This window comes from Prunus dulcis, chromosome 1 (assembly GCF_902201215.1).
Source record: "Prunus dulcis chromosome 1, ALMONDv2, whole genome shotgun sequence".
NCBI classification, from domain to species: Eukaryota; Viridiplantae; Streptophyta; class Magnoliopsida; order Rosales; family Rosaceae; genus Prunus; species Prunus dulcis.
In genome coordinates, this window is record NC_047650.1 from 33,089,148 (window position 1) to 33,114,157 (window position 25,010).

Consider the following 25,010-nt stretch of genomic DNA (forward strand, 5'->3'; position numbering starts at 1 on the left):
TATAAACTGTAATATAATCTTGGAACAGGATGCAACAAAACGAAAAGGAAACAAACAAACTGCACTGAATTTTCTGGTCAAAAATACTGCAACAAATTAAAACTGCAATGCAGTTTATATAAATAAATAAAAATAAAAAATCAGCTCAAAAAATGTGAAAAGAACCCAAAAGCCAAAGCCATAATCAAAGTACTAAACCTTTGTTCAAAACACATTTAAGTAGGTCAGCATTGAAATGTAGTTTATGCTCATAATCTGCAACAAATAAACAGAAACTGCACTGCAGTTTCTGCAACAAAATCGGAAATAAACAGAAACTGCAATGCAGTTTCTGCAACAAAATCTGCTCAAAATCTGAAAACAAGCATTGAATGGCAGTCAAAAACGAATATCCACTCATTAAACAATTGTATAATTTTCATTAACTTCAAAAAAGAATCACAATATCCAATTAGAAGTTGTGTAGCCAATTACAAGCAACTAAAACTGCAATACAGTTTTTGCAAAAAGTGCAACGCAGAAACTGACTATACATTCGCTAAACCATATCTAAAATAAAAAATTGTCAAATGAGAAGGAGTGTTCATATAATAGCCTTGCAAGTCTTCCTATTGTGCCCAGCAACCCTGCACCGACTGCATTTCAATGGCCTTTTAAATTCACCAAAAACTTTGATCCTCTTTGTTGGTGGTCTTCCAGCTGGCCTCTTTGTAATTGGCGGAAGCACAACTCCAGCTGCAGAACCATTGCTGCCCAATCCTTTCCCAATATCTGGAATAGGAAAAATAGGACTCTCATAGGCTTTTCGAAAGAAGTCGGTTTTGTAGTAACACTCCACGTAATCATAAACTGAATATCTCTTTGCTAGGATTGCAGCCACCGCATGTGTGCAAGGAAAACCGTCAATTTGCCAAAGACGGCAAGAACAAGTCCTTTGCTCGAGATCAACCATCACAGAATAATCAGCAAATACTTCAAAAACAGTGCAATTAGAACGACGAACTGCCCAAGTCCTACCGGCCTCCGCATTTTCACAGAGTCTAGTTTCCATCTCCGGACACAAAACTGTTGTCCACTTCTCCGCTTCAAATCGTCGTTGAGAATTCAATACCATCAATTTCTGTCGAATCCCTTCTATCAAAGGTAGCACCGGCAAATCTCGAAACACAACAACCCAATTATTAAAGGACTCCGCTAAACTGTTTGCCATCTCCCCATAACGCATTCCTTTGAAAAATGCGTTGGCATAGTGATCTCTAGACAAATCAGATATAAATGCCTTCACTTTCAAACTCCCAACAATCACCAACTCCTCCATTGCTACCTTAAACTCTTCCTCCGTAACAGCATATGCGCATCTACTAAATAAATTGATAACACGGTCTTGGAGCAGTTTCCCATAACCTGAATTCGGGTACTTTGATATCAAATTCTGTTTGAGGTGATAATAACAGTAAGAATGAGGCCATCCGGGAAACACAAACCCCATTGCATTTAACAAACCTTGATTGCGGTCCGAGAAAAAGTCACCACTCTCCCCATCGGTAGCAATATAGAAGCCAAATGTTGAAGAAACCAAGTCCAATTCTCCTCTGTCTCAGAATCAACAACTCCAAAAGCTAGAGGATAAAACCCTGCAAAACAAAACCAAAAGCACAAGTATAAGCAAAAAAGGGAAACTGCAGTCTGGTTTATGAAAACAAATCTGCTCAAATTTGAAAGGAAACCAAAAGCCAAATCCATGATCCAAGTACTAAAACTAAGTTTAAAACACATTTAAGTTCATGAGCAGTTACAACATTCCCACAGACATGCAAAAAATATTAATAAAATCGAATTATGAAACAAGAAACTGCAATGCAGTTTCTGCTAAAAATTGCAACAAATGAAAATCTGCAATACATTACAATAACCATACCTTGATTTCCATTCTTTCCCGAAGCACAGAGAAGCTGCCCCTTGTACTTGCTCTTCAAAAACGTAGCATCAATGAACAACAAGGGTATGCAATATTGAAATCCAGCAATGCAACCGCCAAAAGACACAAAAAAACGTCGAAAGCGATTAATTCCAGCTTCACAATCAAGAGTGCAGAGAGAACCAGTGTTAGTTTCCTTTACGGCGTCCGCATACCACACTAACTCGTTGAAGGACTTCGACTCATCACCGTGAACGTCCAATTTAGCTAACTCTTTGCCAAACCATGCGTGGTAGTATGAAATGTCTATACCATAATAATCTTTGAACTCGTGTATAATCTCAACTGGCTTCAGCTCGGGTTTTGCACGAATTCTGTCCACAATGAGGGAGGACACCACACGAGACCTCATCATCTTACTCTTTGATTCCCGTATCCGACCCGCACATGTATGAACATTATTTAACGTCCGAATTACAAAACTGCCAATAGCTTCACAACGAGAAGCATAAACACGCCAGCTGCAACCCTCCAATTTCTTATTCGAACAAACAGCAACCACCCGCTTCTTGTCATTGCCGGCATATAAAAAATTAAATCCTACTTCAAGAGCGTATTTGCACAATTTCAACCGGAACTCCTCTGCACCACCGTCAAACTTCTGCCCCACATGATGTATGTATGTCTCCCACTCATTTGACAACAAAGGCTTAGCACTTGCTCTCTTCGACCTGCCCAAAAACTCGTTTCTGTCTTCGACAGTACTAGAACACGACGACTCGCCCTTTTCACATGCTATCAACTCCTTATTTACACAAAAATCACCACTATATTCATTGATCCCGCATAAATCCTTCACTAAAATATCAACAGTCTTCTCATTTGATATCAACAAAAATGTCCTCATCAAGTCCAAATCGCTATCCGTTTCTAGAAAACAACTCGGATAACTGGGCACCGAATACCGTAATGTGAAACAACCCAACTGCAAAACCCCTAAACCTCAGACACAAAGTCTTCAAAATATCAACCATGGATGACTCTGATGAAACTGAAAACATGATGGTTTCCGACTTATATGTGCACTTGGCAATGACACACACCTCCATTAGCCTTGAAAATGCAAACAAAAACAGAAAACAATTAAAATCACTAAATAATGTACATGAGCAGTTGTAACATTCCAATAGAAATCCAAATATTAGTATGAAATCGAATTATGAAACAAGAAACTGCACCGCAGTTTATAGTCAAAAACTGAAATAACAGAAACAACATTGCACTTTATGTGATAACATACCCTTAAATTTGAATAGAAACCAAAAGAAAACCATGTTCAAAGTACTAAAACTTAGATAAAAACACATTTAACTCCATGAGCAGTTGTAACATTGCCTTTATGAAACCAGAAACTGCAATGCAATGCAGTTTCTGCCAACACTCCAACAAACAGATGCAGTTTATAACAGAGGAGGCAAAACAAATCGAATAGAAACCAAAAGGAAACCACGTTAAAAGTACTAAAACTAATATCAAAACACATTTAACTCCATGAGCAGTTGTAACATTGCCTTTATGAAACCAGAAACTGCAATGCAGTTTCTGCCAACACTCCAACAAACAGACGCAGTTTATAACAGAGGAGGCAAAACAAATCTAATAGAAACCAAAAGGAAACCACGTTAAAAGTACTAAAACTAATATCAAAACACATTTAACTCCATGAGCAGTTGTAACATTGCCTTTATGAAACCAGAAACTGCAATGCAGTTTCTGCCAACACTCCAACAAACAGATGCAGTTTATGTAACACCCCGACTCTAAACTAAATTCCTAAATTAAATTTCTCAAGTTAATTTTCGAATTTACGGATTTACCCTTGGGTAGGGGTATTTTGGTCATTTTATTACCCGGACAGATTTTGGGGCAGTGGCTGGTATTTTTGGGTAGATCGCATTGAGTTGAGTCCGTAGACACGTAGTGGGCTCGATTCGGAGTTGTAACGAAGAAGTTACGATCAAAACATCGACAATGGCAAAACCGTAAATATTTCAAAGTTGTTTTTTTAAAACCAGATCTCTCTCTCTCTCTCTCTCTCTCTCTCTCTCTCTCTCCTGCGAAACCAGAAAACCCCTCCCCCTCCCTTGCGACGACAGCGACTTCTCGTCGTCGCCACCGCCACCACACGCCGCCACTTGGGGCGGCACCGGTTCCGCTGGAACCACCACACTTTCTACTTTCCATTCCACCCCACCACCACCTCGATCCGCCGCCGTGGTCGCCGGAAACAGCCACGAAACGTAGCGGTTTTGACAGATTTTCACCCAACTTTCGGCCTCTCGTTCTCTCTTATTTCTCCACCAAATTGGACGAGTAAGGTATGGTTTTCTACCTATTTTCCATGTTCTAGCTGATGGTTGGGTAGGATTTCGTTAATTTTGAGCATAGATTAACTGAATTTCAACTTAGGTTTTGGCCGGTTTTGGGTTTCCGATTCCGGCCACTTCCGGTCAGTTTTTGGGGTAAGCCCAAGAACAAAAGTGACTCCAAATAGGGTGTTGTACCTAGGGTAGGAGTCTTGAGCCGAGGTGTTGAGTTTTTCCGGCGAAGGGTTATCGCTTTGGACACCCACGCGCTGCCAGCGCGTGTGGCGGCGCGTGGGCACTGTAGCAAACGTGAATTTTTGTCCCAATGCGATCTCCTGGTTGTCACGAGTGCGTAGGATTTTACGGATCTCAATTCGGACATCGTATGACTATTGAACGGATTTCCGCATTTTGTGCGTTATCCGGGTTCGATAGGTTCGGACCGTTGGATCGACTCCATTCCAATTTATGTTACTCTAGACTTTCCTAGGAACGAGTAGGATTTCACGGATCATGAATCGGAGCCCCGGATGTTCCGATTCAATAATTTAAAGTTTGAAGATTTTTCGATAACCGTTCGATCGTGAGCGATCTAACCGTCCTTTTTGGACCAAACTTACGGGACTTGTGTCTTAAACCTTGTGGAACTCTTAGGAACTTCCAGTTTGTTCCGTTCTTCGTACACTCGCTAGAAACCCGGGAAATTAGGATTTTTAATTCAAGTTCTCATTCGAAACCCTTTATATTAATCCCGTATTTGTATTCTGAAATAGGTACTCCGACCACGCAAACACAGCAGGCGGGACCCTCTCAGGGTCAGGCAGTGTGGGACTACTTGTGAGTGGACTTTGTTTTCAAATCTTATGCATGGTTTTATGGATGAAAGATTTATGCTTAACGTTTTTAATGATTTATTGAATATATTATATTCGTGGGTTGAATTTGATGTTTGTTTAGCGCTTTGGCATAGTTGGATTTTGAAAGTATATTTTATAAGGATTTTGGGAAATTTTATGCATGATGTTTTAAATGGTATTTTGGATATATTATTTATTCAATTGTTGAAAGTGATATTTTTATGAGGCTTTAGAAATATATTTTGGGTTTTGACATATTTGAGTATCTTGAGTATGTATATGGATTTTGAGAATTTATATATATGTTTGGCTATGTGTGGGGTACTTGGGTTGTTGAGATGAGATTTTGGAAAGTGTTGAGTATAGAATGTCAGTTTGGAGTGCTATAAGCACTACCCTATGTACCTCCCCTGATTTGGAACTTGGATACGGATACTTGAGATACTCGGGGCATCCTTGACGGGATGTTGCTGTAGACCCTTGATTGGGTAGTCTGCGCGCGTAGGACTGGTCACAGACGTACAAGTTTTGAGGGTATCGACTGTACGTGCCGGCTGAGAGTTAGTCCCCCGGTTGGACGGCTCGTTCCCTAGTTACATGGTGAATTGAGGACTCTTCATGGGGACTCTGCCATGGTGACTAGTCAAACAATCCCCCGGTTGGATTGTTTCCCCAGTACAACTAGGTGTTGGTCATATTTATATTATTATTATATATGTATATATATCTCTTATTATATATAAATTTACATATGTATATAACTATTCATTTATTCTTATTTTTCGGTGAGGATACTTCCTTGCCGGTCGTGCCAATGGGTACGCTTTCGAGAGTTTGGTTTGGGACTTATAATATTTAATTGGTGGGTTTGTTTAGTGTTCTGTTTGGATTTCGGACTTGGCATCCGGCTTTGGTTTGGTTTTGACCTATATAAATATTTACTTGATTTTGATGATTTGAGATGCATTCAGATTTTCTTGCTTGGTTTATTAAACAGTGGGGTTATATTATGTTGGTTTACACTGAACTGAACTTTATTTTTGTCCACTCACATTTTTCTGTTTTGCGCCCCCAGCCAGTAGTCAACTGAGTTCCGCAGCTGAGCCGGATCGTGTGCTCACGAGCCTTGAGCCTTCGTAGGATTTCTTCTTTCTGTTTCCCTTGAACTTCGTTTTTGTTGTATTTAAATTCCTTAGATATGCTCTATTATCGCCCTTTCTAGGGTTGATCTTTGAGGCCGGAGGCCTTTGTTGTAAACTGTTTAATTGCTTTAAAGCATGCTGCTGGTTGAGTACTTTAAACTGTGTGTTTTGAGCAGGTTGAATTTTTGGGGAAATGCTCAATTTACAGGGGAGACTCTGCCAAAATTTTTGGTAGAAAGTCTCGATTCTTAGTAAGTGGACCCGGCATCGGGGAGATGTCGGTAACTAGACGGGATTCGCTCCGATTTTCGAGAATTCCGGGGCGGGTCCTGTCAGTTTATAACAGAGGAGGCAAAACAAATAAAATAGAAACCAAAAGGAAACCACGTTAAACGAAATCTACTGTTCAAACGAAAGAAATTTGCCTGCCAAACGAACGAAATCTACCTGCCAAACGAAAGAAATTTGCCTGCCAAACGAATGAAATCTGCTGCCAAACAAACGAGGACTTGTGATCTACTGTTCAAACGAAATCTACTGTTCAATTCGACTCTCTTTCTGATTCGCTCTCTGGACCTCGAAGAGAGTTTACCTGCGATGACGACTATCAAGAAGATGGCGCCGACGACGATCCAGAAGAAGGCGCCGACGTCGATCCTCGTGACGAAGCCGACACCGAAGTCAACCTCCTCGTTGCCTCTATCTCTCTGAGATGTGAGAGTCGGCTTAGAAAAGATTGAGCTGGGGAGAGAGGACGAAAACGAAACAGAGAAGAACAGAACTCGCGCCTTGTTTAAACATTCAGGGGCAAAAGCGTCATTTACTTTGTAGGTTTACAAATGGGCCAGGTTTTTTAAGAAGAATGGTAGAATTGTCTTATCAGTTGTTAAATTTTACCTGGCCCAACGAATCTGGGCCTCTCTTTGGGCTAATCCAAAATAGTAGTTTTTTCCTAGATATTAAAACTAAAACCAAAATATCCAATATCTTACAAACTAATTAATAAAGTTAATTATGTCTAAAACCTAATTTTTCTTTATAATTATTGACAATAAAATCATATGATGAAAATCATTGGATGTAGGATCAAAATCTTGCATATGATGATTAACCAAATACTATAACGATAAGTAACCGGATGATGATTAAGTGGTTTAGTTTTAAATTAACTAGTATGTTAAATCAGTTACAGGAAGAGAAAGAACAAAATATCAGAATTCTATGATATTGACAACAAAATTATTGGATGTAAGATTAAGGTTTCACATTCGATGATTAATCGAATGACATAACGATAAGTAATCAATTGATGAATTAATTAAAGGAAGAAATAGAACGAAATACCATATTTAAAAGCTCAGTGAGGTTGTTACAGATATGGCTAACCAATCGTATGATATTGACAATAAAAACATTGTATGATAACTTGGATGTAGAATAAGGGTTTCACATCTGATGATTAAATCGAATGATATAACAATAACTAATCAGATAATGATTAAGGAGTTGAGTAATAAATTATTTAGTATGTTAAACTAGTTAAAAGAAGTAGACAAAACTATCAATGTCTAGAGCTGAGTGAGGCTACTACATATAAGATGATTTGTACTTAAGCAAGTGTAAGCAAAGCTCGTGAGTTGTACTCAAGCACGACTTGATTCGTTTGTATACCGAACTTTTGAGTATATGGTTGGCTCAACTCAATTTGTTTGTGAATAAATGGGAGATTAAAATTGGATATATTGAATGATACTTGAAAAATGACACATAATAACATAATATGTCTTAGAGCAATGTACATTTTTTTAAAGATATATTGGTCTTCAATTAGAAGAAGGAAAAAAAACAATAAATTTTTAAAAAAACTATAGATTTAACCAAATGACTAATTCGAACTTGAACTAAATTCGAGCTATCTCAATAAATGATACGAGTTTCATATGAGCTTTACAATCAAAGATGAAATTTGACTCATTTATTCAACGAGGCTAATATTTTATTTGAACTCAACATTTATTTTACAAACCAAACTTGAACAATTGAAAAATGAAAACATAAGAACACCTTGAATTGTGTTGAGTCAATTTTGCAACCTAATGAACAGTAAGGCCCCGTTTGGTTCACATAACAAATTTGAGGGGAAATCATTTTCCATGTCATTTTCCAAGGGATGGGAAATTGAAGATTCATTTCCCACGTTTGGTAATGCTAGGAAAGTAACCAGGAGATATCACTTTATTTCATTTCCCATGTTTGTTTTGAGTAGGAATGGAAAACAAAGTTTGTATAAATTTTTAATTATACCCATATTAAATCAAATATAAAAAAAGAATGCATTTAATGATATATTGTAATTTTAAATTGTTAATATGGACAAAATGGTCATGAAAAATATTTATTTAATATTAGCTTATTTTCCCAAACTTTTTCATGAGGAGGGAAAACAAAACTCAAGTTGGGAGGATGACTTCACTTTCCCATTTACTTTCTCATGGGACAGGCAACGATTTCCTATGCCTGAACTTACCAAACATGGAAAAACAATTGATTTCTCATCCCCAAGTCTCATTTCCCATGAACGAAACAGGACCTAAGGGCTCGTTTGAGAGTGATTCTAGATAGGTGAGAATCAATTTTGCAACCCCATATGCTTCTTCATATAATCATTTTTAGTGATTTTAAGTGATTAATGGCTCATGTGTTTGTCCATAAAAGTAATTATTAACTTATTCAAAATCACTCCCAAACGAGTCCTAAAACTTTTTATAGCTTATCGGGTTGGAAAATTTGAAGAGATATTTAGTGATATACCCATTTCTAGCACTAATATTATAAATAAACCCTACACAATTGAATTCCTATAAACAAACCCAAAAAAACCCAAAAAATGATAGCTAGCCTTATTGAATTTAATATTGATTATTAAATTACTTTGATGCCCTATTGAGTGCTTTGGGTATTTTTATGTGATTTTGGGGTTGGGCTTGTTTTAAGAAATTGATGGCAGTTTTGTAATTTATAAGAAGTTAAAAGTTTTTTTGTTATGTTGTAAATGGACTTTGGGTGTGTTTCTAAAGTCCATTTTATATAGGGTATTTTTATAATTTGGGCCCCCATATTGGGTATAATAGTGAATCCCCCAAATTTGAAACCACATGATGCCTTCCGTAATCAACACATGTCAAGTGGGCCGGTGGCTTCAATCATTTAAATGGGCCTTTAAAACCTGAGATTGGCCTATAACATAATACACACGGGCCGGTCCGAACCCGGTTCAGATTTACAAGAAGACCTATGCCATGCGGCGCTTAAACCCTCGAACAAAACCTAACCTCATTACCTCCATCGCTTCTCTTTCTCCTTCTGATGCTCACACGTCCATCACACTCCTTGTAGGGCTTTCCGACGTTAGCCTCAGACGATGTTTGAAGCTTATAGGACCAGCTCAATCGATTGGAAGCCATCTCAAGTAGTAGCCCTAGCCACCAGCGTCGACGACTCTCAAGTAGCCGCAGCTCGTGAAGACGGCTCGCTCGAGATTTGGCTCGTCTCTCCCGGCGCCGTCGGCTGGCACTGTCAGCTGGTACAATACCTACTACGAGTTTTTTTCTTTCTAAAATAAATATTGTTTTTGAATTGATTATCAATCAATTATTAGTTATTAGCTTGGCTGAACTTGAAGGTTGATAGGTTTGAAATATCAATGTTTGATTTGTTTTGTGCTTAGACGATTCATGGTGACCCTGAATCAAGAGCCTCGTCGCTTATTTGGTGTCGTGCTGGCTCGAATGGCTTGCCTTGTGGTCGGTTATTCTCGTCGAGCATCAACGGTTCGGTTTCACAGTGGGATCTTTTCCATTTGAAGCAGAAGGTAAGCTTTTATGTTTGTTATGAAGCCAGTATGAACGTTTGCATTGTTTAGCTTCTAAGCCGTACCTTATGCAATAATCGATGAACATTTACAGTTATTCATAACTTTAACAAACGTTTATGATGCTTTTTCCATTGTATTAATTTTGGTTTTCATTTGCAGACTGTGTTGGATTCTATTGGGGTCTCAATCTGGCAAATGGCTGTTGCACCGTGTAGTAATGATACCGAATCTAAGTCCCACCCTGCTGGAAATGGCTTTATAAAAGCTAATAGTACCGACCCGGATGATCCTGAAACCAGTGATAGCGAAGACGATTCCGACTCAGATGAAACTAATGAGCAATCAGTTGTTGAGTACCCGCGTGTGGCATTAGCTTGTGATGATGGTTGTGTGCGAATTTACAGTATTACTGACACTGATGAGTTTGTTTACACTAAATCGTTGCCTAGGGTCGGTGGTGAGAATCTACTCCTCTTGGTCGTTTTAGCTTGTGGAATTTTTTGCTTTTGCGCTCTGATTCTTTCTTTCGTTTGTAAGTTTTTATTTAGAGCTTTTTAATCATGTTGTATTTTTCAGGACGTGTTTTGAGTGTGGCATGGAGTCCTGATGCTAAATTTATATATTCAGGGAGTAGTGATGGGTATGTATGAACTGACCATACTTGTTGCGAACCTCAATAAATCATAATGTTTTATACTATTGTCCTTTCTATCATGCATATTATGATTTTCATTTTTTCCCCTTGTGCAGGATTATAAGATGCTGGGATGCTAAATTGGGCCATGAAATCTACAGGATTACCGTTGGACTTGGAGGTCTGGGTAGTGGACCTGAACTGTGCGTGTGGTCTTTACTTTCCCTTAGGTAAAAAAGAGCTGGGTCTTTATAATTTTCTGCAGCTATTAATTTTTCAGTTCTTTGTCTGCATCCATTGGTGTTTAGTTGCTGAACTACCCTTCTGAAATCAAGTTCTTTGTTTTCACCAGGTGTGGGAACCTTGTAAGTGCAGACAGTACTGGAAGTGTTCAGTTTTGGGACAGTCAGCATGGTACTCTATTGCAGGTGCATTCTTACCACAAAGGTGATGTGAATGCTCTAGCAGCCGCTCCCAGCCACAATAGGGTGTTTTCTGCCGGTTCTGATGGTCAGGTACAGGATATTGTTTGATGACAAATATCATTGGTAGTTCTGGGTCTTCATTCTGCTATTTGTTCTAGGAAATTCAAATTTGGTATATATCTCTAGGATGTGAGGGAATGATGAATCAATTCAGTTGTAGGTAACAGGCTAACAGTTTAGCATAGCAATAAGTTAATAACCAATACAGGACATAACGAGCCTGCAATTTGTTTTTGTATTGCGTTCATCTCTTTTTATTATATGGTGTGGTATTTAAACCATGCATCTTATGTTGCGTATAATGCCAGTAGACCCTTTGATGCTGTAATTGGATATTGTTCATTCATTTCTGATTCTAATGAGTTGAGATTCTGTGATGTTAGAAACTTATGATTATTAACAATAACCCAGTTTCTTAATTTTCTTTAACATCTTGAACTAATTGAATGAAAATTGGAAGACTTCAAAATCACTTATGATAGAATAGTTATTGGGGTCAAGATTGAAGTTTTTTCATAGTAATGCTATTTAAATATCATATAATAAAGTTTTTGTATATTCATGTTCGTATTCCTTTATGATTGAGAAACACTATTTTTGAATGGTTGTTTTCAAGTTGCTAATTTACCAAGGAATATGTGCTTGTCCAACTTGACGGACCAGCTACTATAACATCAACACCGCACTATTTTCTTGGGCAGGTTATTCTTTATAAGCTTTCTAGTGAGACAGCGGGATCTAGTGATGACAAGTCTTCTTCTAATGTGATGAAGAAATGGATCTATGTTGGTCTTGTAAAAGCTCATACACATGATATTAGGGCGTTGACTGTGGCTGTACCAATCAGCAGAGAAGGTTTGCCCATACCTTATGCATTTATTTCGTACTCTGCTTTGTTGTTACTATTATTTTTATGTTGTCCTTTTCACAAAAAATTGAGGTTTATTTTTGTCTATTAATTGATATACCTTTATTTATGTCCATTGTTATGTCTTAACTGTTTCAGTTCTTAAATTGAACTGTTATGTAACTCGCAGATCCCTGCCCAGATGAAGGTATAAAAAGAGCCTGTCGAGACCGCCATAGGGAAAAGCCTGCTGAGTTTAGTTATCATAAATGGGCACATTTGGGTGTTCCCATGCTTATCTCTGCTGGTGATGATACAAAGCTGATTGCCTACCCAGTTAAGGAGTTCACACAGTTCTCTCCTCATGATATCTGCCCAGCACCTCAGAGAGTATCGATTCAACTGGCGCTTAATACATCATTCAATCAAACATCGTTGCTTCTTGTTCAAGCTTCTAGTTGGTTAGATATCATGTGTGTACGTACAAAAAGTGGTGCCTTTTCTGATATGGCTCGTGGCCCTTCAGTGGGCCTAGCCTCAACGGATCTTCTGGCTAGAGTCAAGTGTAAGGCATCTCGGAAGATCATTTGCAGCACAATTTCTAATACGGGGGTGCTTTTTGCTTATTCTGACCATGTGAAACCTAGCCTATTTGAATTGAAGAAGTGTAAAGTTGGCAAAAGTGCATTGACTGTTAATAAAAGACCACTTCCTCAGAAACTACCGTTTGCCCATTCCATGGTTTTTAGTTTTGATTCTTCTCGCTTGATCATAGCAGGACATGATAGAAGAGTATACGTAAGCTATCCCCTTTTTGTTGCTCTGTTTAATCTATTGTTTCATTATTTTAGTTCATTCCCCTTACATTTTATGATGCTCCTTCATTGAAGAAAAACTTTTTGGGGGGGTTTGACTATAACGTGCTCATTTCTTGGTGACTAGTGTGAATTTCAGAAGGTGCCACATCCATTGCGTCTGCCCTGGATTTGGCAATAACCTTGTAGATAAACTTACTTCCTCACTAGACTGATAGGTTGCTTGTTTTGAGGTTTAGAGCTTGATTAAGTTTTTACTTACGGATTTATCTGTAATTGCCAAGGCCTATTTGCTTTTTTTCATTTTTTTTTTCATAGAAGTATGGGTAACATTTTTTGCAACTTTGCATTTGGGTGTCAGTTGACAACTATAATTAATTGGTGTTTGCAACATGGTGTGGATATTTGCATGGATTTCTTAAGTTTTAATTCTTGCTTTCTGTTTTATATACTCAATATTGAAATTGTATATGTACATTAATTCACTTCTGAAAAAAGAATTCTGATTTTTAGGCAGTGCTTAATCTTTGAGCCTTTGAAGCAAAATTATCAGCATCCACTTAACTCTTAGGTGAGGCTATTAGCAATTCCAAAGAGCTTGATCATTCAGACTCTTGAGACATGATTTGCCATTAAAAATTAGCAAAAATATTGATTGGGCACATTCTTTGTAGTAAAAACCTGTGTTCATCACCTAAATGTTCTGGCTTCCGTTGCTTGACTTATTTTAAATGCTGCAGGTAGTGGATGTGAGCCGAGCTGAACTAGTACACAGGTTTAACCCTTGCCGTGAGTTGCATGATCAAGAATTACCACCTAGTGAGCCTCCTATAACAAAAATGTTTACCAGTTCTGATGGGCAGTGGTTGGCTGCCATCAACTGCTTTGGAGATATTTATGTATTCAATCTGGAGATACAGAGGTATGAAACTAAACTAGAATCCTTTTTTCCTCGTCGGCCCGTCATTAATTATACATTCTTTCTTGTTTTTTATAAATATTTTACTGAGACTTGGGCCAATTTTCTATTCTAACTCTTTTTTTATTCTTGTAAAACAGGCAGCACTGGTTCATTTCAAGACTAGATAGTGCCTCTGTGACAGCTGGTGGATTTTCTCCACAAAACAACAATGTGCTTGTAATCACAACCTCCTCAAATCAGGTATATGCATTGGATGTTGAGGAAAGGACACTGGGAGACTGGTCGAAGCAGCATACGAATGTTCTGCCGAAGAGATTCCAAGAATTTCCAGGCGAAGTTATTGGGATGTCGTTCCCACCCTCCACAAGTTCATCTTCTGTTATTGTTTACAGTTCCAGGTGCGCTCCTTTTTCCTTCATTGTGTGGATGAGGTGTGATTTGTGTGGATTTATATTAAAGAGCTTAGAACCTTGGAAGTTACTAATATGAACAAATCAAATGAGAATCCCTTGTTTCAATGTGGGGCTTAAAACCTTGGAAGTTGCTAATATGAACAAATCAAATGAGAATCCCGTGCTTTGAATCCTAGTCCAGCTTAGGCATTAGACTTACATTCCGAGGGTATTACAAACAAACTGCATTTTCCATTTCTGCAATTCAATCCTGGAGTTACATGTAGGAATAGTATGTCATGTCACTATTGATATGGAGGCTGAGCCAGCCATATATGCCCGCAAGGGCATGGCATTGGGGTGCCATACCATTCCATAGCCAATTCAAATTTTTAACTGTGTTATGACTTGTGGCTGAGTCTTGTGTGCCCCTTGAGTTTTGCAATCTGCTTAGGAAGTTCTGCAGTGTAGAGTCTTTTTCGGGGATATCAGTTTATATGATATATCTAATTCAGGGTTTTCTTATGCTTTAGGGCAATGTGCTGGATTGACTTTGGGATGCCCATTGATCGAGATGATGAAAGTGACATGCCAAACGGACTGCAGAGTAATTCCATTAACGGGAAGAGACTAAAACGTAAATTGACAGACAGTCAAGCTAAGAGTAAACTTATTGCTAGGAAGAATTTTGAATTTTATGCTTTCACAAATCCAGCTTTATTTGTGGGACATCTTTCCAAAAGTTCAATTTTGATGATAGACAAACCCTGGATGGAAGTGGTTAAATCTTTCGACACTGCGCCTGTACACAGACATGTTTTCGGGACATAATAATATGTCATAGAGGGTTTGGCCTTTTTGGGGAGATCAAACGTGGGGGGGCTAAAGCATGTTGTGTAACTGTATTCTTCGAAATTTTCCTGTTGACCAGTTAAAAGTAGTTTTTGCTTCCAATTCTTTTAGATTTCTGTATTTCATGTGTACGCCTTCTTATAGCAATATGATTTTTGATCTTTTGGATTTATGACGATCTATACACACTCCAAAGCTGTATATGAATCCATTCTGGGAGCGAGACGATGTGCTGTGTTCCTACCGAATCAAATTTGAAGAATGTGGAAGCTGACTTTTCATGAAGAATACAGTGTTCATTTCACATTTTTATGGTACTCCAATCATAAAGAAAAAAGGGCTTTTATTAGTGGTTGACGTAATATCTATCAATATTTTGTTTATATAAAAATGTCAACTCTTGTTCTTTATGTCATAAGGGGGGCAAATAGTTCAACTGATGTCGGCCAAAGTCTCCACCGCATGCAGACTGCACGGAATTAAAAAAAATATATTAAAAAACCACAATTTCATGAAGTAAAATTCGAGCTCACAGGAATTCTAATGGTGCCAACGTGCTACCTTGAGTGAAAATAGCAATTTAAGAAAATCCAAGTTCAGTCTCTCAGATTTTCATATTGGTTCTGTAACCTGTTTGCCAAGCATTAATTAGAGATAACTGATGAATCTTACAGTTTTGGGAATCTTCTATTAACTGTACTTGATAATTTTATCATATGAAACAAGCAGTACAAGGAATGAAGATCCATCATCCACCAGACAGGGAGCTATGTGGTCTCTTTCTTTTTTCTTTTTTCTTTTTTTCTTTTTTCAATAAATAAAAAAATCTAAGTCCCTTTCCAAGATATGGAGTGCTAAATTTGAGAATAAAAATCATTAAAGATGGAAATCCCCAAAACAAATTGAATAATTGCACCAATATAATTTATGGATCATATGCTTGGTGGGTAGCTATCAAAGGGTGGTGGGGTGCCTCTTTTGGTTGAAAATGAAGCTTACCTTTTGGTTCCTTCCATCACAGAAATTGTCTTTTTTCTAACCCTAAACCCAAAAGTACCCTCCTAAAGTTGTTGCAAGCTAGGCTGGCAGGCTGAACAAGAAGAAGAAGAAGAAGAAGAGGAAGAATAAAGTTGGGTCATTTATTGCTCTTTGGCTTTGGCTTTGGCTTTGGCCTTGGAATGCTTAATCATGGTGGGTGGGTGGGTGCAAATGGTTATCTGCTTATAGATGGAAAATGCTTCATCACTCTGCTCTTGAGAGGACCACAAATTCTTTCCATAATAAGCTTTACTCTGTTTCCTTCAGCCTTCTTCACCTAAGCTCTGTGATCCTCCTGGTTGTCAAACGTTTCCATTTATATGTAACATTGTATCATAATTTTTTTTTTTTTAAAAGCAAAATACTTTACAGGTCAGTGGTTTTCTGAATTTTATGTTTTTTTTGTGTTTTTTTTTTTTGGGCACTATTTCGTTATTTTATTCTAGGCATGTAGGAATGTAAAGAAGACATTATTACGCGACTGTTGTTGAAGACAATTTGACAAGAAGAAAACCGGAGGCTGAAAATTTATGAATATTTTATGTGCCTCGGGTTGTTTCCCACTGCGTTGACAAGAAGAAATAAAATGGATTTGATTGGAAAGAAATACAGTTTTTTAAAAAAAAAAAAAGGTAAGGAACAAGATCTTTGGAGATCTAATTGCCTTTATCTTTTACATTGTTCCTCCAATCTCTTTCTAGTTTCTTCACTGTGGCAGCAGACGGAAATAGTTGGATGCTATCACCTGCATATATATTATATATATCTCACTCCCAGCTTCCTTCTTGGAAATCACCTGTGCCAAAACAAAACAGGACATAAAGTTAGGTACTTTCTATTTGGTCAGTAAAATTAGGTACCTGGAACAGTCAAACTCTTGTTTCCTTCTAGGAGTTTGAGTCAAAATGGAACTCATTTATTCAAACAAAGGATTCACCTGGTTTTTGTGAAGCTGGACTTTTGGCTACAGATGACTTTAAGAAACCAAAATGCTGCAGCAATGCAGATTTCCCCTGTAAGAAATGAAAATTGGCACCATATTCATGAGAGGACTGTATAAAATAATAGAGAATTAGGGGGGAAAAGAAAACAGAGAATTAGGGGGGGGGGGGTTGGAACCTTCATATGTGTTGCAGAGAAACCCTCAGAGTAACCCAATACATTCTGCATTGAAGATTCATCCTTGGAGAGAGTGCTCAACTTTTTCTGTAAAAATAAGAACCCATTTATGTAAATACACAAATATGAGTATTAATGCATATAACTATATGTATCAGTGCATGTTTCTATGAATTTGCCTTAGAGTAGTTGAGGACTGGGGAGCTAGCAGTGTCATCAAGATGCTGTTCTCTGCCACTTTCTTTGCCTTTCTTCTTGCTCTTCTTTCCCAATTTGGAACCCCAAGAAACAGAAAAAGAGCATCCATTTTCATACAAGCAGTCTTCATCTAAATCATGGTAATGGGGAGGTCCAGAAGAAGCATCAGAAACCATTGACAGGTCCTCTTCTTCTTCCTCCTCCACTTCTGTTTTTGCTCCCTCGTAATCAGCAATGCCCCCAGCTCTCTGGAACTGACTTTGAGAGAAATAGGACTGATCTAGGTAATGTGTCCACCCAGATTCACAACCACTATTGCATTGTGATGGTGATATATTCATCTCCGCCCTCCTTGACCAATCAAACTACAACAATGATGAAAGAGAGTGAGATTTTGCAGTGCAATTAGCTGCTCTGGCACCTTCCCTTTCTTTCTCTCTATGTTATTGTTGTTGATGTTGTTGTTGTTTATATAAATACAAGTTAGAGGGAGAAAAAAACCAAACAAATCACATTCAAATCCTAGACTACATTTGTCCTTTGCTCTATCTTTTGGCCTTGTTATTTTATCTCTTTGTGGATGAATCAAATTTGCCAGTTGGCTTTGTGTGTGTGGAGAGAGAGAGAGAGAGAGAGAGAGAGAGAGAGAGAGAGAGAGAGAGGAAACAGTAGCATTTGGTAATTGTTGTGATAAGGAAAATGGTGTCACTTTTTGTGTACAATTTTAGCAATAAACAGCTTGTTTGTACTTTTTTAATAAACACACAGTCCATGATAAATCTTGCCATTTACTTCTTCTTTCTTTTTTTCTCCCTTTCTGCCCCCTATACCTATTGCCTATAACTTCCTTCCTACCCACCACTCTATGAGGTTGAAGAAATAATTAAGCAAATGAAATACTAACCACTTTCTTAAATATAATTTTTCCTTGTTTTTTACCCTGTTTTGGTGTCCAAGACTCCTCCATGCTTCAATTTATTAGCATGACAAACCAAAGTTGGGAGATAGCATCCTGAAAAAGATGAGTAAGAGACTGAAAGAACTTGTCCTGAAATGGTCTTTGATAGGGAATCCAGAAAAGAGAGGAAATCCCATAACAAATGAGATTGAATTAAACAATTTCCTGCTGACCCCATGTTGGTTTGGAAGTCACTTAAATCAGTCAACAGTCTTCTTTATATAAACATATCCTCAACTCTTTTGGTTCTTGACCGCATTTCTTTTGGAGACCTTAGTCTTCAAAGACGTCTACATTGAGGTAGACATAGATGCTTCACAATAATTCTTCATGACTTTGAAAAAAAAAAAAAAAAAAAAAACGTAAAATTAAATATATGCTAAATTTGCTTGGCGACAAAACCCTTTTTTCTATGTATAATGGAGCTAAAAAATAATGTCAGACCACAACAGAAAATCAATTATATGTCACTACCTGTACTGAATCTTCCATTTCCCACCCTGGCATAAACCTCAGTTGAGATCATTTTGTGAATGTTTTTTCTGCTGTAAAAATTGCCTTCTGATATATATTTTCACATGAGAAATGTGAGTTTTGAATTAAACACAATATTTGGGATTTTACATGAAGAAAAAACAAAGATAAGGGTTGGCAAATTTGGAAAATTGAGACCCCTTCTATCATGGGAAATTAAAGCCAGTGGCAATCAATGATTATGAATTGTGACACTTTTAGAAGTATCACGAGGGCTGATGTGTGTATCTTTGTCTCACTAACACCAGTGGCAAAATTCTGTAACTTTGATGAGCACATGCCTCTTTTTATTGCTTGTGGACCTCAGCTAGTTTCTCATCCACAATTTATGTACCACAACTCAAATGTATACATACACCAAGTGGACTTTTGGCGTTTTTGCTCTGTTTTATAGGGTCCAATTCCTTTTCCTCCTCAAAAAATTTCCATGTACTTATATGCTAGGTGAACAAGATTGATGAGACAGTAACTTCGATTTTCTTCTTGCCAACTAGACTTGATTAGATTAACCCATGTTTGTCGACGGATTCGTAGTTAAGTGTTAAAAGCGTTTATCTGCATATTAGTGGTCTCATGTTCGAACCCCAATGACATCTGTCCTCCCCCTTCCAATTTCCAAACTTTGACAAAAGAAAAAGAAAAAGAAGATTAGCATGTTTACTTTGGTACATATCAACAGAACCAGACCTTAATTTTGTTGGCTCATTGAGCACCATGCAAATAGTAAGGTATGGGCTCTGTTTCCCTGCAAGCTTGAGCTTGCCAATTAACATGGTCCCCTACAATGGATGAAAAGGTCAAACAATGCCAGTTGCCAGTAGCTAGCTATAGGCCACTCTGTGATTGTATAAATATCGGGCAACCGGCCTATATATATCTCTTTCTCACAATTCGAACACTTCCAGAAACTCTCCTTCCCTCTAAAAAGAAAACTTCACTTTCTTTCACTTTCATGGCCTAAAAACACAACATCACAAGTCTGCATCAAGAAAATGAAAGTCAAATCCCCCTCCCTCTTGAGTTTTGTCTTCTGAAGAAAAACTGAGAATGGTAACAAAACCGCCCATCCCTTCTCCGCCCTTTTTGACCAAAACCATTTAGATATCTGGGTTCCACTAATTTAATTTGGCTTCACTAATGATTACGAATGTTCTACTTTTAATTGCTGGTTCACATTTGCAAATGTGTGTAGCTTGTGACCAAAAATATATGTCACATCCCACGTGTCCACACGAGCTCTGAGCAGTTTATGCGACTAATTTCAAGAAAACAAAAACCATGTTTGAGGGACCATGAACTTGTCTTTGGGCACCAGTGGGGACAGAGGACACAACTGATTGCAAGTTCCAAACAAACCACTTTGGCCTTTGCGTGTCATCAAAACAAAACCATCTCATCTCAGTGGTATACCGTATATGTATGTATGTATATATTTTATATAAGTGATATTGGAGAAAGTGAAATTAACGTAAGATGTTGAATAATACATGAACTACAAATTCCTTACATATATCCACTATATATTTGCATGTACGGAACCTATCAGCCGGTTTTGATCTGCTGACAAACCTCTTTTCTTAACTTTTTATCTCTGCATGCTGTGAGCCATTTGCTCTGCTTTGCGTTTTTTCTGCTTCACATCAGAGATTTGGTTTGTCATTCTTCTGATTAGCCACGTGCTCTAAAAACTGTCACCCAAATTGCACAATCATGTGTTATGTGGATAACAGCTAGACCACGATCCAAGTTTTAGCCTTGTGCTTTTACCTGAGTGGTTGGTACTTTTCGTGAAACTATGGTTAAAAAATTTCTTCTTCCTCAATGACTAAAATTCACAATTGGGTGTCTTAAGTTATTCAACCACAGATCCAATAATTCGTTGAATGATTTAGTTTTGGATAAGAATTTAGCATACAATTTTGTTCCTAGTGTCAAGTGCTTTTATGAAAGATATGAATATCATATGAGAAAACTAGTCCTCGATTTAGTTTTGACAAAGATTCAATAATTTTAAACTAATATGAAAGATATATACGTGGGTTAAATCAGTTAGTCAGACAGTGTATTTATTTCCTTGCATCCAAATTTAAATTTTTTTTTCATAAATTAAATTAATTTAGAATAATTTAGATTTTCGCCAATACTCGAAAAACCAATAAAAAAGAAAACAACACAAAAGGCCTAGAAAAGACCCTTCCATCCACCTAACATTAATTGTCCCTCAAGTATCAATCCTGATAACCTTGCAACTTGCCAAGTCCTGCCATCTGAGACAGACCAGCTCAGCAAGATTGCATGTCAAATTCTCAATTGCTTAAGCTCCTGCTACAACCAAGACATGAAAAAACTAGTGACTGCAAGGCAGAGTTCTGCTTAATGACAGTTGAATTAATAGTATCAAAAGTGCTTAACAAACTAAATAATTAAGTTTTAAAATTTGATTAAAAAACTAAGCAGGTGTTTCAGTGCTTTAGTTTCAAGCAGTGGTTTTGGAGATTCAAAGGGCTGGGAAAAACTTGTCCAATCTGCACGGCAGCGCGTAGAATTCATCATTTCTAACATCAGAACGGTATAAGCTGAACTTCTCCCACCAGTTTAAACCACTGTCTTTTCTCGATGCATCGTTTTCACGAGACAGAGAGTTATCCAATATTACAGCAACCAAAGCAGCTACTGTTGTGTGTGACATGAAGATGACATTTACTATGTCCTCAAACTGAAAGTAATTGAACGAAAAAAGTTAAGGCCAATTGTGGAGTTTGTAGCCAAGACTAAAGTAAAATTTATGGACACTTCGGTTAAAAAATCTCACCCATCTTGGACCACCGTGATCATGGCCAGACCTATATTCTCTGAAGTATTGTGGTACTGAAACTCCCATGAAGAAAGAGAATCCCAATATAAATTTTGTTCTGAAACTGTTCAGGTTACAAAATTGGAGAAAACCAAGGCCTGCGGAAGCTGCAAGAGACATCATATAAGACCACTGTTAATTATAAAGCATTAGAAACATGTTTCTTGTTTTTGTTGCTTGACAGTAAAAAAAAAAAAAAAAAAAAAAAAAATTCCAATCAAATTTTAGAGAGACGTACCAACGTAGCCAAATAAGACACAATAAAGAGCTGCTATGATTGGTACAGGAATTGAAGCGAAAAGTGCTCCGATTTTTCCTGGTCAAGAACACCATGAGACACCATTTAGAGTGTATATCAAGTGTTAAATTAATGTGCAAATGTATTGAAAAGTTTGCAGCATACCAAATACAGAGAAGAAAATCATGAAAAAGGCTGATATTTGGATAACTCTACGACTTCCAACTCTTGTCAATGCCAATAGGCCAGCATTTTCCCTATGCAGCATATTTGAAGTGAGCAATTAGAAGATCAAATCAGCATTTTACACATGTATAAATACATAGTCTGCAAGGTAAATTTCATTGATTTTTTTCCCACACACAGACAGAGACATTAGGTTTGAGTTCATTACACTGATGCAGTAGTGCCAGTTGGTGAACCAAACATCCCATTTAGTAACACTCCTACACCCTGAAATTCAAAATAATAAAGATGAAGAAAAAAAAAGTCAAAATTTGACAATGGAGCAAAAATGCCAATAGAATCAACCAGAGTCACAATTCTGAAGGAAAAATGCACTTACCAGCCAGCCAACGCCCCGGCTAATGACAGAAGGTGGTACAGGTGTGGCACTCCCATATCTTGCTGTAGCATAAAATGTACCAGAGGACTGCAAATTTTGACAGATTTTGATTGCATTTTACTAAACATTATATAGAAAATAAGCTGCAATTGCATGCCGAATTCAATATTATCAAATTCTTTGTAAAATTGTAAGCTTTTCTAAAAAACTTGGGAGAATAGAGATGTGAACCTCGAAGAGAGAAACAAAAGAAGCAGCAATCATTGCAAAAGCTTCTCCTGCATTAAAAGTAGGGCTCCCCCATTGAAAAGGATACGGAATATATATCCTGCATATTCAAGACAAAACAAGAGGACAAAAAGATCCACTGTTTTCAAAATACTCATGAAACGAAAGGAATTACATGTTGATAATTGCAGTTTGCACACAAAAGCTCACCAGGGAGCTGCACTAATAAGGCCAGAACGATCGGTGCGGCAACTGATCTGAGTGTTTTCTGGTGTGTTGTCATACACACCACTTGAGGTTAGAATTTGTGCAAACAACCATACAATTGCAACAGAGAACAGCACTGAAAATCTGCCACAGATTTGCCTCTTTGTATATATAAAACGAGAAAGATACTGCAAAACATTCAAGTATCTAGAATATTACTTGGTGCCACGAAAAAACACTCAAGGAAAAAGGACTGTTAAAATCAATAGTAACCAATTGAGGACTTGCCTGTGAGACGAAAACCACGATGATCAACTCTGGAAGCCCAAGTTCAACACATCTGGCCAACTAGAAAGAGAAAAGAATTTGGAGGGGAAAAAAGAGAGTTGGATACTGATAAGACTTAATCAACATTAAATAGGAGCCAATTAAGAATGGAGGATCAAGAGATCTTTACCAGAGGGAAACCAAGCTGAGAGAGCCCAAGTCCAGCAAAAGTTATGAATGGGACAACAGAAAGAGGGCTAAGAAACCTAAACCAGTACATAAAGAAACTTAGGTCACAATTCACAAAGTATCAAACATCTCTAGCACTAATTTGAGAAGTTTATAAATGACTTGCATCCATCCAAAAGTCCAACTCTTCTGATCAAAATGACTAACCTGACAGCAATTCTCCACAAGCCTAGGAAACCCATAATCATCTGAAAACTGGCAGTGATGATTAGAGCGCCTTGTATACCTCGCATAGTCTCCGAAAATTTCTGGAAGAAGATTCATTCAAAAGATCAAATCAAGGAAGAGAGATAGGATATTAATATTTCAACAAAAGAAAAAATTAAGTTAAAGCCTAACCTCATGAGGATCTGTGGTTGCCTTGTATCTACTGGCTAGGATTATTGAAGTTGTGGGGATTACATATGTATATGAACCCACCACCACTGAGGGAAGCCGGGTTCCGAACAGAGATTGCATGAATGTGTTCAACCCTGAAACAAAGAGCATGGTTTGCACCACCCTAGCCTTCTCAATCTGTAGAGAGAAGACTGAACCAATTAATAAATCTAATTAATGGAAATATCAACAAAGCAGAACCCAAAAAAAAAAAAGAGTTGTGAAAAATTAGCAATTAAATCCTTACATCGCCTCCACCCATTTGAGGAACAAGCAGACTTGGAATGAAGACTGTAATACCAAGAGTCAAAAGGTAATGCTGGAAACCCAACATCACAGCTTCAGCTGCAAAACCATGAAAGTTTTAAATTTGCATACCTTGAAGATTAAAATTTAAAGAACTTGCCTACTGAAATAAAACAAAATTAAAAAAAAAAAAAAAAACCTATTTAAGATTATGATTAAGAGTATAATAATCAGGGAGAATGGTATACTAACGCCATGGAGGAGGACTGTTAACACAATACTGAACACCAGGAAGCTGCTCTTTTACTGGGTATGGCTGCAACTCCTCTGCCTTCTTGTTTCCACCACCATTATTGTTATTGTTACCGCCACTGCCGCCTCCGCCAACACGGCCGCCACCATTACTGTTGTTATTGTTACCGCTGCCACGGCCGCCACCATTACTGTCGTTATTGTTCCCACCGCCACGGCTGCCGTCATTACTGTCATTGTCGTTACCACCACCACGGCCGCCACCATTATTGTGGTTGTCATTGCCGCCTCCACGGCCACCGCCATTATTGTTATTGTTGTTGCCGCCTCCACGGCCACCGCCATTATTGTTATTGTTGTTGCCGCCTCCACGTCCACCACCGTTATTGTTGTTATTGCTATTGTTACCGCCACCGCCACCACCATTGCTGCTGTTATTGTTACCGCCACCGCCGCCCGATTGAGCCATGTTCTTGCTAGCTCAGGGACGTTTACAGAGGAAGGTGGAGAATCAAAGAGAGGTTAGAGTGCTGGGGAGAGAGCTAGATGACAAATATTTTTATTGCGCGGCAAAT

General features: G+C 37.9%; 4 protein-coding genes across 4 annotated transcripts; 1 reads left to right on the forward strand and 3 right to left on the reverse strand.

Annotated features, from left to right (window-relative positions):
• Positions 1-583: 583 nt before the first annotated feature.
• On the reverse strand, positions 584-1,489 carry LOC117618425. Its single transcript, XM_034347997.1, has one exon. The coding sequence runs from the start codon at positions 1,487-1,489 to the stop codon at positions 584-586; it is 906 nt and encodes a 301-aa protein (XP_034203888.1).
• An 8,124-nt stretch (positions 1,490-9,613) lies between these two features.
• Positions 9,614-15,284, forward strand: LOC117614514 (WD repeat-containing protein PCN). The gene is made up of 11 exons (XM_034343350.1): positions 9,614-9,866; positions 10,011-10,154; positions 10,317-10,614; positions 10,734-10,797; positions 10,908-11,021; positions 11,144-11,306; positions 11,978-12,131; positions 12,314-12,921; positions 13,679-13,860; positions 13,998-14,258; positions 14,786-15,284. Exons 1-11 carry the CDS (start codon positions 9,705-9,707, stop codon positions 15,081-15,083), a joined length of 2,448 nt encoding a protein of 815 aa, XP_034199241.1. The 5' UTR covers positions 9,614-9,704; the 3' UTR covers positions 15,084-15,284.
• Positions 15,285-16,710: 1,426 nt separating this feature from the next.
• On the reverse strand, positions 16,711-18,008 carry LOC117615351. The gene is made up of 4 exons (XM_034344419.1): positions 17,441-18,008; positions 17,262-17,348; positions 17,080-17,155; positions 16,711-16,938 (listed from the first exon to the last, which is right to left on the reverse strand). The coding sequence occupies exons 1-4, from the start codon at positions 17,798-17,800 to the stop codon at positions 16,910-16,912; spliced, it is 552 nt and encodes a 183-aa protein (XP_034200310.1). The 5' UTR covers positions 17,801-18,008; the 3' UTR covers positions 16,711-16,909.
• Positions 18,009-21,423: 3,415 nt separating this feature from the next.
• On the reverse strand, positions 21,424-24,904 carry LOC117618437 (putative nucleobase-ascorbate transporter 10). The gene is made up of 14 exons (XM_034348007.1): positions 24,436-24,904; positions 24,185-24,282; positions 23,899-24,075; positions 23,707-23,807; positions 23,501-23,576; positions 23,317-23,391; positions 23,047-23,204; positions 22,840-22,936; positions 22,609-22,695; positions 22,438-22,496; positions 22,209-22,300; positions 22,044-22,121; positions 21,764-21,912; positions 21,424-21,667 (listed from the first exon to the last, which is right to left on the reverse strand). The coding sequence occupies exons 1-14, from the start codon at positions 24,902-24,904 to the stop codon at positions 21,449-21,451; spliced, it is 1,935 nt and encodes a 644-aa protein (XP_034203898.1). The 3' UTR covers positions 21,424-21,448.
• Positions 24,905-25,010: the final 106 nt, after the last annotated feature.